General features: G+C 53.7%; 1 protein-coding gene across 1 annotated transcript; it reads left to right on the top strand.

The window, feature by feature from the left end:
• On the top strand, positions 1,305–17,234 carry SLC5A5 (solute carrier family 5 member 5; the record flags this gene model as incomplete). Its single annotated transcript, NM_214410.1, is given in 15 exon segments — positions 1,305–1,873; positions 2,724–2,789; positions 3,160–3,211; positions 3,397–3,464; positions 4,630–4,784; positions 5,374–5,514; positions 5,609–5,738; positions 6,621–6,709; positions 7,736–7,848; positions 7,926–7,996; positions 9,436–9,522; positions 9,651–9,844; positions 12,940–13,064; positions 13,803–13,918; positions 16,054–17,234. Coding segments are annotated over 15 exon segments (1,932 nt in total). The 3' UTR covers positions 16,222–17,234.

The following is a 19,162-nucleotide window of genomic DNA, read 5'->3' as shown; positions in this document are numbered from 1 at the left end:
GGAGGATGCACCCAGCTTGGGAGGTGCGTGTCTGCCAGAGGGGGCCACCAGGGGGCGTCAGAGGCTGGGGACGGTTAGGGAGCCCTAACTTCAACCCAAGGAATTCTTAGATCCCTCCCGGCTCATAGAGGAGAGAACCCAGCATTCACAGGGCGAGATAGGATTCGAACTCAGAGCTCAGAGCCTCTGGAGGCCCAAGTCCCTCAGGGTCCAGTAGCGAAGGGTCCCAAGATGACAGTGTTGCATTTCTTGATGGCATGACCCCACACAAAGGACTTTCCCTTCCCCTGTACCTCAGATCTCTTCATTTGTAACATTAGGGGCCGACCAGACACTACTTCCCCAGGTTTTCATGTCTCTCCATATATTCAAGTTCATGGCCAGTGACAGCCCCTCCATGACCTCCATCATACACTTAATGCCTGGCACAGCGTAGGTTCTCAATGCATATTTGGTGAAGGAACCAACAAATGAGGGAAGAAATGAATGAATGAGGTACTTACTCTGTGCCAGGCTGTGTTATGCGGGTTGAATTTATTCCTCCGAGGCAAGGGCTATATGTTAGCCCCACTTACAGATGGGGAATTGAGGCCCAGAAAGAAGCAAAGACTACTTCAGATATATATGTGCTCAGAACCCCACTACCTCCCACTAAGCTTAACCTAAGGACAGCGTTTGGTGATGTTCTCCTGCTAGAAAGGGAGTGGGTCAAGGTGCCAGTCGGGGGAGGGGTTGAAGCAGTGCAGGTTTCCTTTTGGGGACGCTGCAACCTTGAAAGTAAACCCCAGTCCCGTGGGTGAGCGAGCTCCCCTGTAGGTCAAGATACAAAAGCACAGTGGGGATTTGAATGCTGTGTAGTGCTGGGTAAGTGACATGCCAACTCTGAGTCTCAGTTTCCCCACTTGTCACAGGGAGACTTTAAAAGCTTATGGCCAGGGGAAAGGGCCACGCGAAGCAAGGGGGGCATCCATCACCCCCACCCCCAGCAGCCACCCAAGTGTCCTGTCCCAGCCTCTCTGGCCCAGTCCAGAAGGGAAAGGGTGCGGGTCCTTCCCGCCCCCACACGCGGGGGCGGAGTTTCGTCGACCCGGAGCCCAATAAATCCGCAGCCCTGCAGCCAGCTGCGCGTTTAAGCCCCGCCAAGACCTCCAGCAGTCAGAGCTGAGCGCGGCTCCCAGGGAGAGGACAGACAGAGGGCTGGGAAGTGGACACGCAGCTGCACGGGGCAGCCGGACCAAGTGGAGGCCAGGTGGACGGACAGACAGACGGCAGAGACAGACGCCAAAGACCGAGAGGAAAGTCAGGGAGGCAGTCGAGGATCCACAGATTCCTTGCCCGGGGAACCTCGGCCCGCAGGGGACGAAGGGGAACCGGCGCGCAGTGTCGCATCGGAGGCCGAGCATCCTCCCACCTCCTCGCAGTCCTGCCTTCTGGGCCGCTGCCAACTTCCCTCAGCCCGGGAGCTCGAGGTGGCTGGAAAGGCTCAGGACGCGCCTTGTCCCCGCACCCGGCCCTCATGGCGACCGTCGAGGGAGGCGCGCGGGCCACGTTCGGAGCCTGGGACTACGGAGTCTTCGCCCTCATGCTGCTGGTGTCCACTGGCATCGGGCTGTGGGTTGGGCTGGCGCGGGGTGGGCAGCGCAGCGCCGAGGACTTCTTCACCGGGGGCCGGCGCCTGACGGCCGTGCCCGTCGGCCTCTCGCTGTCCGCCAGCTTCATGTCGGCGGTACAGGTGCTAGGCGTGCCAGCGGAGGCCTACCGCTATGGCCTCAAGTTCCTCTGGATGTGCCTGGGACAGCTGCTCAACTCGCTGCTCACTGCCCTACTCTTCCTCCCAGTTTTCTACCGCCTGGGCCTCACCAGCACTTACCAGGTACGGGGCAGAGACCCTGAGGCAGGACCTGCCTGGTGGGGAATAAAGGGATGCGGAGGGGGAGGCCCTGAGCTTTGAATTGCTGTGCAGGGAGCCGCAGGCGGGCTCCTCGGCGTCTTCATAGGGTAGCCACCAGGCGGACCAGTAGGGAGGGTTCTGGGAAGAAGCCTGAGGCAGTGGGGCCAGGGGCCGGAAGGAGGAAGAGGAGCTGGTGGCGTCCTGGTTTTCTTTGGTGAAAACCCGCTCAGGGAGGGGCCAGCCCGGCCAGGGGCGCGCTCACGTGTGGACAGGAGCACCCCTGCTCTCCACATGCGTGGGCTTGCGTACACCCGACTGCTCGCCCGGCGGCCCGCTCCGGGTTCCAACCCCAACTTCCCCGCTTCCTCCTACCTCCCGCAAGACTTTGCCTCCCAGCTCGGGTTCCCTAAAAGTCTAAGTGGCCTGATTTCAGGACTTCCCTCCAGGGCAGTGGGCAAAGTGATTACAATACTGACCAGTATACGGTAGGCCACCCATCACAGTTGGCCGCAGGCACTGACTGTTATCTTGCCAAAGTTGACTCCGAGCCGCAGCAGCCGGTGGCGGGGGCCGACCAGACTTGAGTGGGGGTGGGCGGGGCCGATGTGTGCACTTTTGATGGCTCAGTCCTCCTGGGCACAGGCGCGGGGATGGCGCTTGTGTACAAGTGTGTGCAGATAGGTCGGAGTGTGTGCACTTGGCTGGAAACCCTGCGGGTTAGAGGGTGGACAGCGCAGAAACCAAGGGGGCGGGTGAAGGACCCCAGAGGCCTCCGGCTCCTCTTGGGTAGGACCTGTCCGCGTGACCACAAGCCCTCGGTTCCCTCTTGCAGTACCTGGAGCTGCGCTTCAGCCGCGCTGTGCGGCTCTGCGGGACCCTGCAGTACCTGGTGGCTACAGTGAGTGGCCTCGGTCCCGCCCTCTCCCCCGCCAGGGTCCAACTTTGTGCAGTCTGGGTCGGGTCCGCCCACAGCCCTTACAACCTCGCCTGGTGGGGCCCGCCCCTATCCTGCAAGGCCCAGCCCAGTCCCCGCCCCCGGTCCTCTGGCCCCGCCCCTGGAAGACCCATCTACCCGTTTGGCCCGCCGGCTTCTCTCACACGCCCCACCTGACCCTGCCCCGACCCTACGCGGTCGCGCCCATCGGTTCCCAGTCACACACCCCAACTACCCTCCACCCGTATCTCCTAAAGCCCTTTTTACCCAGGCGCCCCCACACCCAACCCCTCACTCCCCGCCTGGCTCACAGGCCCCTGCCCTCCACGTGCAGATGCTGTACACTGGCGTCGTAATCTACGCCCCCGCGCTCATCCTGAACCAAGGTTTGACTGGGGGGAGGGGGGTGAGAGGGAGGAGGCAACGACTTAGAGGCTGAACCAGGGAAGGAGAGAGGGGAGGCCCTAGGAGAGACTTCGGAGGGAAGAATCCTCCTGGAGAGAGGAGGGCCCAGGACAGTGGAGGCCAGGTGTACACCCTGCACAGAGGCCTTATGGGACTCTCCTTGCAGTGACGGGGCTGGATATCTGGGCTTCACTCCTATCCACTGGAATCATCTGCACCTTCTACACTACTGTGGTGAGTGTCCCCTACCACTACCCCACCTGGGTGGAGCCCTGGTGGGGGTGGGGGTGCAGGGGCTGTCCATGCCCACTGAGTGGGGAAGACCCTGTGCAGGCCCATCACTCCTTCCCTTCCCTTCCTCCAGAGGAAGCTTGTGTCCCGGCGGAGGCTGTTTCCTCATCTTTATTATGAGAAATGATTTGAAGGGCTTATTGCTGAGAGTCCAGGCATAAGCAAGCTTCAGACATGGCTGGATCCAGGAACTACAACAGCATCTTCTGGGTCCCTCTCCCATCTCTAGGAGCCTCGTTATCTCCAGGCTTCTACCCCTTTGGGCTTCTTTCCAGCAGAAAGAGAGTTGCTGTTTCAGGATGATCTGGCTAAAGTCCCAGGAGGACTCTCTTTGGCTGGTTCTGGTATTCTGTGAAGGATGAGCCATTCAAAGAAGTTTGGGGAGCTGGGATGGTCTCATTGGCTGTTCTTGGAGCTGGAAGCAGGGTTAGCCTCACCTGCGTGTCTTGGGAGGGGGGAAGGGGCTCCTCCAAAGGAAAATCTAGGAGCTGCCAAGGGAAGGCAAAGACAGGGGACTGGATGGGTAAAAACAACAGCCAATAATAGGTGAGTCAGCCATCACTCCCTGAACACTTGTATGTGCCAGATGCTGTTCCAATTTTTTTTTTTTTTAGGGCTGCACCTGCAGCATATGGAGATTCCCAGGCTAGGGGTCGAATCAGAGCTGTAGCTGCCAGCCTACACCACAGCCACAGCAATGCCATGTCCAAGCCTCTCCACAGCTCATGGTGACCTACACCACAGCTCATGGCAACGCTGGATCCTTAACCCACTGAGCGAGGCCAGGGATCGAACCTTTGTCCTTATGGATACTAGTTGGATTCATTAACTGCTGAGCCACGACGGGAACTCCCCAAATAATCTTCTTGTATTAACTAATTTAGTCCTTGCAATGATACCCTGAGGAAGGTACTATTATTAACCCCATTTCACAGATGAGGAAACTGAGTCAGAGAGGTCCCAGCCACTGATGGAGGCCAGGCCAGGTTGGCCCCAGCCAGGCCCCCCATCTGACCTCTTCTCCCTCCTACATCTGCCCTGTCCTGTAGGCCCTAGGCAAATCCCCCTCTGAGACCCTCTCTCTCTTACACACACATTCTGTTTGCAGGGTGGCATGAAGGCTGTGATCTGGACTGACGTGTTTCAGGTCTTAGTGATGCTGACTGGTTTCTGGGTTGTCCTGGCTCGCGGAACTGTGCTCGTGGGTGGGCCTGGACGTGTGCTTGAGCTTGCCAAGAACCACTCCCGGATCAACCTGATGGAGTGAGTGACAATGTCAAGGGGGATACTGCAAAATGACGGAGTTGTATCTCTCGGCCCTGGGAGAAGCCAGCCAATGCCTCCTGCTCCAAGAAGCCCTCCCTGCTTCCCTCCTCAGACTCCCCACAGACAGAACCCTGGCTTCCCCTCTCTGTACTCCCATAGCCCCCATTCTTCCATCTGGCCCAGACTTCTGCACCACACCACCCCCTAGCCCAGACTGGGGACTGAAGGTTCTCTGAGTTACCAGCTGGGCACAGAAAAAATGTTTTTTGACTGCATACACAGATGACTCAATACACAAAGAAACATTTTTTTTTTTTTTTTTTTTGGCTGGGCTCCGGGCATGTGAAAGTTCCTGGGCTAGTTCCTGGGTTCCAGCAGTGACAACACTGGATCTTTAACCCCTTGAACCACCAGGGAACTCCCAACAAATGAATTTTTAACTTGGCAGACTCCTAGTCACACTTCAAAACCTATTCTAAATATCCCTTTAAGGCTCATAAGCTCCAGAAAGGCCATCTAGGGTACTGTGGGAGGGTGAAGTCAGGGTGGCATCCCCACATGGCTGATTTGCCCCGTCCTCATCCAGCTTTGATCTGGACCCGAGGCGCCGCTACACCTTCTGGACTTTTGTCGTGGGTGGCACCTTGGTATGGCTCTCAATGTATGGAGTGAACCAAGCACAGGTGCAGCGCTACGTGGCCTGTCGCACAGAGAAGCAAGCTAAGTTGTGAGTATTTAAGAGGAGCAGCGTGGGTGCCTCTGAGGTGTGCTCTGAGGTGTGCTCCGTGCCCTGAGGCCACCTCTTCCCTCTTCCACCTCAGGGCCCTGCTCATCAACCAGGTGGGCCTGTTCCTAATCGTGTCCAGCGCTGCTGCCTGTGGTATTGTCATGTTCGCGCTCTACGTTGACTGTGACCCTCTCCTGGCAGGGCATATCTCTGCCCCAGACCAGGTGAGTCTATCTACCCACCCCTACTCTCAACCTCTGTGTGGAGTCTCTGGGAGCAAGGGTGGAAGGGCATTCCTAGCAGAGAGACAGCATGTGCAAAGGTCCGGAGGCAGGAAGGAGCTCAGCTCAGAGGAGGATCTGGGAGAGGTGAGGAAGATGAGCCTGGGAGGTGATGGTGGGAAGCCATGGGGGTGTGGAGAAAGGGAAAGGCATTTTAGATTTTGAGTCGCAGACTCCCTGAGGGATGCCAAGGAGGATGTGGGACCATGGTCTGGCATGACATTAACACGATGACATTAACGATAGTGACCAGCTCTCATGTCTCAAGCGCCTACTCTGTGCCTTACGCTGTTCCCCTCACAAGCAGTTAGTTTCCCATTGAATCCTTCAAGGAGTGATGAGGCCAAGGCTGACATGGCCCTCAATTTACAGATAAGGAAACTGAGGCAGGAGGTTGGGGATAAAGCATTTGCCTGAGTTCTGCAGGCAATTCAGGAGCAGCACCAGGGCCAGGACCCAGACCTGGGTCACACCCTGCCTGGAGTTCTAACCATGGCGTTCAGAGTTGGCAGAGGCTACAAGACCATCTCATTGGATCTTCTCCTGTGGTCAGATCCTGGGCTGCCTCTGTAACCTCAAGCAAGGACTGCACCTCCTTGGCCTCACTGGCTTCATCAGGAAAATGGGGATGACACAAGACCCTGCCTCATGCAGGTCCCTGGGCTCTTTGCCTGGGATCACAAAGTCAATCAACAAACACACACTAAGTGCCCACTGTGAGCCTGGTCTGTACCGGGTGCTGGGGACATGCAATATGAGGACAGACAGAAGCCCCTGTCCTTGGAGTGCTGCTATCCTAGAGATTGATCCCTCCACTCCCCCCAGTACATGCCCCTGCTGGTGCTGGACATCTTTGAAGACCTGCCTGGAGTCCCTGGGCTCTTTCTGGCCTGTGCCTACAGCGGCACCCTCAGGTGAGTGGCCCTGCTTGCTCACCTGGCCACATCTGAGCCCCTGGGGCCACCTTGTCCCTACCAGCCATCCCCCTGTGGGATGGAATGTCTCGGGCACATCTATCACTATGGCTCAGTCCCCAGTGGGTGGGCCCCAGCAGAGGGCACACCAGGGGCAAAAAGACTCCAGCTCCAGGGTCTTTACCTTCTTATCACCTGATAAGACCACACCTGACTCCTCTCCCTTCCTTCTCTCTGTCCTTTCTCCCCCACACAAATGTTTATTGAGCAATTATGTGGCAGATACTGCCATTCTAAATCCTGGGGCACCGCTATCATCGAGTGGTCCCCCATTCCTGCCCTCAAGGGCTTCATAGTCTGGTGGTTTCAAATCCACGACTTCTGGCCACGTCCCTGCTCCAGCTGTGACCAGAGTCCTATGTGGATGCTCTCTGGACCCCATCATTGCTCTGTACTGAGAACGTGTGTCATTTGTGTCCTTGGTCACGGGTGTCCTTGATCCCTTGAGGGTACCTCAGGTCTGTGGGGGAGTGGGCAGGTGGACACACCCTCCACTCTTTTTTTTTTTTTTTTTGTCTTTTGTCTTTGTTGTTGTTGTCGTTGTTGTTGTTGTTGTTGCTATTTCTTGGGCCGCTCCCAAGGCATATGGAGGTTCCCAGGCTAGGGGTTGAATCGGAGCTGTAGCCAACGGCCTACGCCAGAGCCACAGCAACGCGGGATCCGAGCCGCGTCTGCAACCTACACCACAGCTCACGGCAACGCCGGATCATTAACCCACTGAGCAAGGGCAGGGACCAAACCCGCAACCTCATGGTTCCTAGTCGGATTCGTTAACCACTGCGCCACGACGGGAACTCCACACCCTCCACTCTTAAGGGATTCTGTCACCCACACCTCTGCCCTTGGGCTGGGTGGGATCCTAGCAGGCCAGATGGTGTGGGTGGCTGCGGGCCTCCCTCAGCATGGATGTGGCCAGTGCCTTGCTGTGGCCTGAGGACACTCCCTGCTTTGTGCCCTCCTGCCCAGCACTGCATCCACCAGCATCAATGCCATGGCTGCTGTCACTGTGGAGGACCTCATCAAACCTCGGCTGCCAAACCTGGCTCCACGGAGACTCGTAATCATCTCCAAGGGGCTCTGTGAGTTGGGGGAACCTTGGTGGGGGGCGGGTGAGGCAGCCTCTCCCTGCTGACAGGACCATCCTCATCCACTACAGCACTCATCTACGGCTCAGCCTGTCTCACGGTGGCGGCTCTGTCTTCCCTGCTGGGGGGCGGCGTCCTCCAGGTGAGCCCCGCCTCTCCATCCCACCCCAGTCTCCCCAAGATGTGGGACATCATCCAAGCTGAACCGAGGCTCAGAGAAGGTTATACATGTCAGTAGCAGAACTGAGTTCTGACTGATGCCACCAGCAGGATACTTCCTGCTGTCACCTGGCTGGATGCAGGGGAGCTGGGAGGTGGAGGTGGTGGCCTGGGGGCAAGAAGGGCCTCCTCCCTGCCTGGAGGTGGAACCAAATTTGTCAAGAGAGAGAACCAGGGAGTTTCTGCGCTGTGACTCAGTGAGTTAAGAACCTGACATAGTGTCCATGAGGATGCGGGTTCGATCCCTGGCCTCGTTCAGTGGGTTAAGGATCCAGTGTTGCTGCAAGCGGTGGCATAAGTCGAGGTTGAAGATGCGGCTTGGATCCAGTGTTGCTGTGGCTGTGGCGTAGGCCAGCAGCTGTGGCTTCAATTTGACTCCTAGCCTGGGGATTTCCATATGCTGCAAGAGTGGCCCTAAAAGAAGAAAAAGAGGAGTTCGAGTTGTGGCTCAGCAGTTAGTGAACCCGACTAGCACCCATGAGGACGTGGGTAGGATCCCTGGCCTCGCTCAGTGGGTTAAGGATCCGGCGTTGCTGTGAGCTGTGGTGTAGGTTGCAGATGTGACTTGGATTCCATGTTGCTGTGGCTCTGGCGTAGGCTGGTGGCTACAGCTCTGATTCGACCCCTAGTCTGGGACCCTCCATATTCGGGTGCAAAGACTGAAGGAAAAAAAGAAAAAAAGAGAGAGAGGGAGAGAGATTCAGGGAGTTCCCATTGTGGCTTAGCACATTAAGAACCCGATATTGTGTCTGCAAGGATGAAGGTTCAACCCAAGACCCTGCTCAGTGGGTTAAGGATCTGGTGGGCAGAGTAGGTCGCAGATGTGGCTCAGTCCAAAAGCTGTAGCTCCTAGCCCGGACACTTCCATATACTGTGGGTGCTGTGGTAAAAAGAAAACGAGAGAGAGAGAGAATCAGCATCTTTGGGAGAGAGATAAGAGCAGGCAGTCTCGGAGTTCCCGTCGTGGCTCAGTGGTTACCTAATCCGACTAGGAACCATGAAGCTGCCGGTTTGATCCCTGCCCTTGCTCAGTGGGTTAAGGATGCGGCGTTGCCGTGAGCTATGGTGTAGGTCTCAGACGCAGCTGGGATCCCTCCTTGCTGTGGCTCTGGTGTAGGCCGGTGGCTACAGCTCCGATTCGAACCTCCATATGCCGAGGGAGCGGCCCTAGAAATGGCAAAAAGACAACAAAACAAAACGAAACAAAACAGGGAGTCTCCTCCCCTTTAGGGAAACTGGGGCACAGAGGAGTGTCAAGGCCCACACTGGAACTTCCCACGTCTCGCTTTCTCAGCGGGCAAACTGAGGCCAGGAAAGGTGGGAAGGCTCTGCCCTCAGTCCCACCCCCACCCACTCTCTCAGGGCTCATTCACCGTCATGGGAGTCATCAGCGGCCCCCTCCTCGGAGCCTTTGTTCTGGGAATGTTCCTCCCCTCCTGCAATACGTCGGTGAGTGCCCGGGGGGTGGGGTGGGGGGTGGGGAAGGGGGGGCGGGGAGGGCGAGGCGAGGGGCTGAGAGTGCACATGGTTCAACAGCGCCCTCTGCTGACCCTAGCTGACATTGGGTCTGCCCCCAGGGCGTCCTGTCCGGGCTGGCGGCGGGCTTGGCGCTGTCGCTGTGGGTGGCCGTGGGCGCCTCTTTGTACCCGCCTAGTGCGCAGTCCATGGGGGTCCTGCCGTCGTCGGCCGCCGGCTGCGCTCTGCCTACAGCCAACGCCTCTGGCCTCCAGGACCCGGTCCTTGCCGTCAACGCCTCCAGCACGGCCTCCAGGTGAGCCAGCGGGTCTGAGAGGGAAGCTCAGCCAGAGAGAGTGTGCACGGGAGGGACCCATTAAACTTTTTTTTTTTTTTTGCTTTACTTTAGGGCTGCGCGGCATACGGAGGTTCCCAGGCTGGGCGTCAAATCAGAGCCACAACTGCTGGCCTATGCCGCAGCCACAGTCACAGCCACAGCCACAGCCACAGCCACAGCCACATCAACTCGGGATTCGAGCTGCATCTGTGACCTACACCACAGCTCAGGGCAACGCTGGATCCTTAACCCACTGAGCGAGGTCAGGGATGGAACCCGCAACCTCTTGGTTCCTAGTCGGATTCGTTTCCTCCATGCCATGACAGGAACTCCCAGGACCCCTTAAACTTTTCTCTTTTTTTTTTTTTTTTCCCCTCTTAAACTTTTGAGTCCCTATTGAGAAGGAGGAGTGGCACTTGGGAAGAGGTGGGAAGAGGTGAGGGAAGGACATTCCCAGATGATGGAAGAGAAAGTGCAAAGGTTCTGAGGCCAGTGTTCTGTTCAGTGCGCTCCAACTATGGTGAGCTTGGGGTGGATTTAATGGGAGAAAGGATAGGACATGAGGTCCAACAAGAAGAATCTGATTCTTTTTCAACAGAGGTGTCATTTACAGATGATAAAGTTAGCCATTTAAAAGGGTCCTTTAGGAGTTCCCGTTGTGGCTCAGTGGTTAACGAATCCGACTAGGAACCAGGAGGTTTCGGGTTCGATCCCTGGCCTTGCTCAGTGGGGTTAAGGATCCGGCATTGCTGTGGCTCTGGTGTGGGCCGGTGGCTACAGCTCCAATTCGACCCCTAGCCTGGGAACCTCCATATGCCGCGGGAGCGGCCCAAGAAATGGCAAAAATAAATAAATAAATAAATAAAAGGGTCCTTTAGGGGGTTTCCACTGTGGCATGGTGGTTTAATGATCCGTGGCATTTCCAGTTTGATCCCCGGCCCCAGGCATAGTGGGTTAAGGATCCACATTGCCAAAACTGTGGCATAGGTCACAGATGCGACTTGGAGTCAATCCCTGGCAGTGTGGCTAAAAACAGAATATAAATAAATAAATAAGGGGGCTTTTAGGGAACCCTCCTACACTGTGGGTAGGAATGTCAATTGGTGCAGCCCCTATGGACAACAGTATGAAGGTTCCTTTAAAAACTAAAAGTAGGAGTTCCTGTTGTGGCACAGCAGAAACGAATCTGATTAGGAACCATGAGGTTGCAGGTTCGATCCCTGTAGTTCAGTGGGTTAAGGATCCAGCATTCCCGTAAGCTGTGGCGTAGGTCTCAGAAGCAGCTCGGATCTGGTACTGCTGTGGCTGTGGCTGTGGCCGGCAGCTGTAGCTCTGATTGGACCCCTAGCATGGGGACCTCCCTATGCCGCAGCTGTGGCCCTAAAAAGAAAGGGGAAGAAAAGCACCAAAAACTAAAAAGAGAGTCGCTGTATGATCCGGCAATCCCACTCCTGAGCGTATATTCAGGGAAAACTCTTATTTGAAAAGATACGTGTACCCCAGTGTTCATGGCAGCACTATTTACAATAACCAAGATGTGTGGAAGCAACCTAAATGGCCATCGACAGATGAATGGATAAAGAAGATATGGTATATATATTTATATATGAATATTACTCATCTATAAAAAAGAATGTGTATTGCCATTTGCAGCAATATGGATGGACCTAGAGATTATCATACTAAGTGAAGTGAAATCAGACAGAGAAAGAAAAATATCATATGATGCCACTTATATGTGAAATCTTAAAGTATTTTATAAATGAACTTCTTTACAAAATAGAAACAGACTCACAGACATAGAAAACAAACTTATAGTTACCAAAGGGGAATAAATTAGGAGTTTGGGATTAAAAGATTCACATAACTGTATATAAAATAGATAACGAGGTCCTTACATATAGCTCAGGGAACTATATTCAATATCTTATTATAACCTATAATGGAAAAGAACCTTAAAAATAATATATGTATGTATATACATACACATACACATACATACACATGTATATCTCTGTGCTGTAAACCAAAAACTAACAATTAACAATACTTCACTTTTTTTTTTTTTCTTTTTTGGCTGCACCTACAGCATATGGAAGTTCCTCGGCCAGGGACTGAACCCCAGCCAGAGCTGAGACCCACACCATAGATGCAGCAATGCTGCATCCTTAACCCATTGTGCCACAACAGGAACTCCAACTATCCTTCAATTTTTTAAAAAATTGTGCTTCAGGTGTCATATCTAAGAAACCATTGCCAAATCCAAGGTTATAAAGATTCATACTTAGGTTATCTTCATAGAGTTTAATTTGGTTTAATTCTGAGGGCAATGGGGATCCATGGAGGGTGATGAGCTATAGTGGTCTGAGTTACATTTTATTTATTTTATTTTGTTTTATTTTACTTTATTGGCCTCCCTAAAGCATATGGAGTTCCCAGGCCAGGGATCAGATCTGAGGTGCCGTTGCAACCTAAGCCACTGCTGCGGCAGCACCAGATCCTCAACCCACTGTGCTGGGCCGGGGATCGAACCCGCATCCCAGTGCTCCCGAGATGCCATCAATCCCTTTGTGCCACAGTGGGAACTCCTGAGTTACATTTTAGTAATGTTCCCTCTGCTTGTGTGTGGGAATGCCTGAGGGTGTGGGTGGGAGAGCAGACAGGAAGGAGCATTGGCTACTACATACTGTGTGGGTGAGCAATCATGAAGGACTGAGCTGGGCCATGGGAGTGGCAGGAGGAAGCGAATGGATGAGGAGTGGATATTTTTTTTTTTTTTTTTGTCTTTTTGCCTTTTCTAGGGCCGCTCCTGTGGCATGTGGAGGTTCCCAGGCTAGGGGTCAAATCGGAGCTGTAGCGCCAGCCTACGCCAGAGCCACAGCAACTCGGGATCTGAGCCACATCTGCAACCTACACCACAGCTCACGGCAACACCGGATCCTTAACCCACTGAGCAAGGCCAGGGATCGAACCCGCAACCTCCTGGTTCCTAGTCGGATTTGTTAACCACTGCGCCACCACGGGAACTTCAGAGGGGTGGATTTTGAACTCGTGATCATCTCTCCCACCCCTAGCCTTGAAACGGACCCTGAACAACCCATCTTAGCTGCAAGCTTCTACGCCATTTCCTATCTCTATTATGGTGCCCTGGGCACCCTGAGCACCATACTATGTGGAGCCCTCATCAGCTGCCTGACTGGTAAGGAGGGCGTGTAGCCTTCTTGGAGGTCACTTTGTCCATCCCTCTGGCTTTAGGACCCACCAGGCAGGGTGGGGAGGAAGGACACTTTTGTCAGCCGAGTGGCCACTGTGGGCTGGACACATCAGCACTCTATAATGCTCCACCACCTTCAGGACCACCCTGCGCCTCGTGGGACTTGTTTCCTATTTTGCAGAGGCAGAAACTGAGGCATCCCTTACCCACCTGTCTAGTTCCTCTCTGGCTCCCAGCAGATAAACTCCTTGCCAGAGGATGTGGGGATGAGGCCCTGAGACGCTGTCCTTGGTGCTGAAATACCGTCTCAAAGCCTTGGTGACTCGGCGCCCCTCTGGGAATTCTAAATCCCATGGAGAAGTGGAAAGAGCTCAGGAGACATTGACCGTGATAGCAGTTCCTGGTCTCACTTCCTGAGTCTCAGACTTGACATTCTGTCCTTTTCTGTCGGGCAGTATTTCTAGATGTGGGGACATAGCAGCAGATGGAACCATGTGGTGGACCCTCCTGGCCATCCACTATCGTTCTGTTGCAACCCCTCACTGTTGCACAGATGAGAAAACTGATGCCCAGAGAGGGGCAGAGACTTGCTAGTGTTCCCAGTAGGTCACTATCAGATCTAGGACTGGAAACCATCATAGCTCTCCCTTCCCCTCCCAGGTCCTGGTCTTCAGTTCCCACCACCCCTCACTCAATGACCTCATTTTCTCTCTGCCCCCTCAGGCCCCACCAAGCGCAGTGCCCTGGGTCCCGGTCTGCTGTGGTGGGACCTCACACGGCAGACGGCATCGGTGGCCCCCAAGGAAGAAGTGGCTGCCCTGGATGACAGCCTGATGAAGGTCAGTCTAGGGCTAGGCTCCCAGAGGAGGGGGAGGGGCAGTGAAGAAGTAGCTTCAGGTGCTCTTCAGTGTGGCCCCCACTCAGGGAAGTGACAGGATGGGTCACTGTCTTTGTCTTTCTCAACTTCTCCTTACTTCCAGTGGAAAGGCTTAGTTAGCTGACACATCTTCAGCACTTTCTATACCCCCTTTAACAAAGACTGAGCAAACTTTCATACTATCCGTTTTCATTGTATCTGGTGTTTTTGTTGTTGTTTTGTTTTGTTTTGCTTTTTAGGGCTGCACCAGCGGCATATGGACGTTCCCAGGCTAGGGGTCCAATCAGAGTTACAGCTGCCAGCCTACACCACAGCCACAGCAGCTCGAGGTCAGAACCATATCTGTGAGCTATTCCACAGCTCTCGGCAATGCTGGATCCTTAACCCACTGAGCGAGGCCAGGGATCGAACCCGCAGCCTCATGGTTCCCAGTCAGATTCATTTCTGCTGCACCACAACGGGAACTCCTCACTGTATCTGTTTTTACAATGATTTCCAACCTGTGGCAAGTGAAACTGGTTGGCCTTTTGTTATTGATATAAAATCTCTCCCCAAAGTAAAATTACTTAATTCAAAAGTGAGTCACCTTAGACAAAATCTTACATAAGAAACACGACAGAAGGTAGACCAACCTTGGCCACAGTCTTATGGTTTCTATGTGAATGCTCTGAGTTTAGGAAACAACTCTCCCTGGAGGGGTCTGATCCAGGCCTGCTCCTGCTTCGGATGCCCTGTTTCATTCCTTTATTTATTAAGCACTGGCTGTGTACCCAGCCCTGCTCTGGGCTGGTGTCTGAGTCCACTGTCTAGAAGAAAGCTAAACTGAGACAGGAATAGGATCTTAGGAGGTGCCGAATAGTAGGAACAAAATAAAACAGCATGCTGCAATGCGGGTGGCCTCTTGGGAGAATGACATTAGTCGAGTCCAAGTTGAGGAGCCAGCCACAGGGAAATCTGAAGGAAGGGCGTTCTTGGTGGAGGGACCAGCAGGTGCAAATGCCCTGAGGCCAAAACAGGCTTGACAGCAGGTGGGCTAGTGGAGAAGGAATTTGACTGAAGTGTTTATTTTATTTTATTTATTTTACTTGGCTGTGCCCACAGCATGCAGAAGTTCCTGGCCAGGGGTCAAACCTGTGCCACAGCAGTGACCCAAGCCACAGCAGTGACATTGCCAGATCCTTAACCCACTGTGCCACCAGGGAACTCCAACTGACCAAATTTTTGTAAAGCTCCCTCCAGCTGCTGAAGGGAAATATGTATTTTTTTATTTATTTAGTTAATTTTTTTTTTAACAGCCACAACTGAAGCATATGGAAGTACCTGGACTAGGGGTCCAATTGGAGCTGCAGCTGCTGGCCTACACCACAGTCATGGCAACACTGGATCTGAGCTGCATCTGTGGCCTATAGCTTGTGGCAACACTGGATCCTTAACCCACTGAGCAGGGCCAGGAATCGAACCCACATCCTCACGGAAACAAGAGCAGGTCCTTAACTTGCTGAGCCACACACAACAGGAACTTCTAAATATTTATTTGCGCTCTCTCTCTCTCTCTCTCTCTTTTTTTTTTTTTTAAGGGCCTTACCCATGGCATATGGAGGTTCCCAGGCTAGGGGTCGAATCAGAGCTACAGCTGCTGGCCTACACCACAGCCACAGCAACGCCAAATCCAAGCCGTGTCTGCAACTTAGAGCACAGCTCACGGCAACGCTGGATCCTTAGCCCAATGAGAAAGTCCAGGGATCAAACCTGCATCCTCACAAATACTAGTTTGATTTGTTTCCACTGCACCACAACGGGAACTCCCAAAATATTTATTTTCTTGAAGGAGGGTAGGCAGAGTCAGAGAGAGGAGGGGGCAGGCATCCATGGAAGCAGATGGCCTGGACCGTAGGTGACATGGACGTGGGGGAGAGAAGTGGGTGGGGGTTGTGGAGGCAGAAGGGACAGGACTGGCCTATGCACTGGACAAGGGGATATTGTGCAACTCTGCTCAGTTTCTGTCCTTCCAGACCCTCCATCCCCAACTGGAAGCCATCTGAGCTGACACAGCCGAAGTGAGATCTCTGACAAGATCTTTCTTCTCTTCTCCCCTAGCAGGGTGCTGAGGAATTGCCTTTGGCAATCAAGAAGCCTCCTGACTTCCTGTCCACTAATGAGGACCATCTGCTCTTTCTGGGGCAGAAGGAGGTGAATGGAGCCAGCTCCAAGACCCCAGGCAGTGAACATGACAAAGGTCATGACCTGCGTGAGACGGACCTCTAAGCGGGGATGGACCACCTGGGATGGAACCTCAGGGGGGGCCAATCCCAGGCCCCAGGCCACAGGGTTAGGGGTTAGGGTTAGGGTTAGGGTTAGGGCCCTCAGAGGGGCCAATCCCAGGCCCCTGGCTGGACCACATCATATGCAAATGGGTTTGAGACTGTGTGTCCCCACCTTACCGGAAGAGGTGAAGCCCCACCTCCAGAAGGTCATATAATGCAGCCTCCTGCTTCTAGCCCCTAATCTTAGATGCTGCACCCTGCCCCCTCTCCTAAAACAAGGCCAGACTTTTCTCTAACTACAGTATGAAGTTGTTAGATCCTCTCTGGACAACATGGGGAAACCCCAGGCTCCACCTTGGGGTCTGAGAAATATCCCAGCTCTTCCCTGGGCGGGGGGGCGGGGGGGGGATCTGAATCTTAGCAATGATTTTGGAGGTCCTGAGGCCCAACCCCTATACCCACTTTACAGGTGGATGCTGAGGCCTGGAAAGGGGCATTGACTTGGCCAAGGTCACAAAGCCAACCAGAGACTCATGGAGAGCAGCTCTCCTTCCTTCATCCCCTCCCTGTTTTCCTCCCTGTGGAGGGACAGACATCACACATGCTCTGATCTTGGGGACAGGAGGGGAGGAAGAAGGAGAAATAACATCTTCAGCGTCTAGACACTTTATGCATCTCATTTATTAAGGACCATGAACCCACTTCACAGAGGAAGAAACTGAGGCTCAGCGAGGTTGCCTGAGGTCACACAGGGAGTTGGGTCGGGGTAGGGATAGGCCTGGTGCTGCATGATGCTGAGGCTCCATTGACAACATGTCACTGGTGTTCAGGGTCAGATGGGCCCGGCTAGCTCATGTGCCAGGGGCTTCGTCCACATCGAATAAAGGGACTCTCGATGTTCTGGTCTCTCTGGAAAAGCATTCTGGTCATTGCCTCAGATCTCCTCAGTCTGAGTGTGGGTCTCTGTATCCCTTGCCTCAAGCCTGCAAAGAATAAACTTGCGTATTTAAAGCATCAGAGCATGGTGGTTAATCCCAGCCTAGGGTGCGTTATACTGCCCTCCTGGACACACAGCTCTTCTCCCCTCCTGACTCTCTCCTGAAGCATCCCCTCCTCACTGCCCTTTGTACCTGGGCCTTGCCTGGATCTACACTGTCCCTGCGCCAGCCCCTGCGGTTTCTGTGACTCTGAGAGCTGACCGTACCCATCTCTACCCAGACAATTGCCATGGCTCCCATGGCTTCCAGGGAAGCATCCCCTGCTCACCTGGCCATTAGAGCACTGTGCTAAGTATGACAGGGTCCCACCAAAACTCATTGCTCCCCAGAAACTCAAAATGTGAAGTTTTTTGGAGTTCCCATTGTGGTGCAGTGGGAACGAATCCGACTAGTATCCATGAAGACACAGGTTCGATCCCTGGAGTGGTTCAGTGGGTTGAGGATCTGGCATTGCCATGAGCTGTGGTGTAGTAGTAGATACGGCTCAGATCTGGCGTTGCTGTGGCTGTGGCGCAGGCCGGTGGCTACAGCTCCAATTTGACCCCTAGCCTGGGAACTTCCATATGCCTCTGGTGCACCTGAAAAGCAAAAGAAAAAAAGATTGTGATAGAGTCTTGGGGAGTTGCTGTTGTGGCTCAGCAGGTTAAGATCCTGACTAATATTCTTAAGGATGCAGTTTTTGTTTTTTCGGTTTTTTGTTTTGTCTTTTGTCTTTTTTGGGGGACTGCATCTCTGGCATATGGAGGTTCCCAGGCTAGGGGTGGAATAGGTGCTGTAGCTTCCGGCCTACACCACAGCCACAGCAATGCAGGATCATTAACCCACTGAACAAGGCCAGGGATGAAACCCGCAACCTCATGGTTCCTAGTTGGATTCGTTAACCACTGAGCCACGACGGCAATTCTAACCCTGGATCCTTAACCCACTGAGCAAGGTGAGAGATCGGACCCACATCCTCATGGATTCTAGTCGGGTTCTTAACATGCTGAGCCACAATGGGAACTCCGGCCCTGCCACCCTCTTGATTTTGAACTGTGGGCCTCCAGAACTGTGAGAAAATTACTTTCTATTGTTTGAAGCTATGGCGGCCTCAGGAAACTAATACACCCCTCCCAATCTGACTCAGACATGGCCTCTGCACAGGCTGTTTTGGGGAGACCTTTAGAGTTGGACTTAAAAGTGATGATCACAGGGTTGCTTTTTTTTTTTTCCTTTTTATGGCCACATCTGTGACCTATGGAAGTTCCTGAGTGGGGACTGCAAGTTCCAAGTTGGAGCTGCAGCTGCTGTCCTATGCCACCTGCCACAGCCATAGCAACACTGGATCCGAGCTGCATCTTCAACCTACTGCTACAGCTTGTGGCACACTGCATCCTTAATCCATTGAGAGAAGCCAGGGATGATCAAACCTGCATCCTCATGGATACTAGTTGGGTTCCTTTTTTTTTTTTTTTTTTTTTTTTTGCTTTTTAGGGCCACACTTGCGGCGTATGGAGGTTCCCAGGCTAGGGGTCTAATCGGAGCTGTAGCTACCAAACTACACCACAGCCACAGCAATGCAGGATCCGAGCCGCATCTGTGACCTACACCACAGCTCGCGGCAATGCTGCATCCTTAACCCACTGAGAGAGGCCAGGGATTGAACCTGCATCCTCACGGATGCTAGTCAGATTCATTAGCCTCTGTGCCACGATGGGAACTCCACTAGTTGGGTTCTTAACATGCTGAGTCACTATGGAAATTGTAAATCAAAGTGAAGTGGGAAACAGACTCTCCAGGGGTCAATGGTCCTTCCTCCGAGCAGAGCCCAAGCTGGAAGTGGGAAGGGGCATGAGGGGCATAGGGTGGGGCTAAAGCTACCTAGTGTGGACATTGCAGGCTGGTCTGGCTGCTGTTTTATTAGAGATTCAGCCACGTGGTCATGTGTATCATAGTTCATCACTT

The sequence above is a fragment of the Sus scrofa genome, chromosome 2 (genome assembly GCF_000003025.6).
Source record: "Sus scrofa isolate TJ Tabasco breed Duroc chromosome 2, Sscrofa11.1, whole genome shotgun sequence".
Classification (NCBI taxonomy): Eukaryota; Metazoa; Chordata; class Mammalia; order Artiodactyla; family Suidae; genus Sus; species Sus scrofa.
This window is presented reverse-complemented; position numbering and strand designations above follow the sequence as displayed.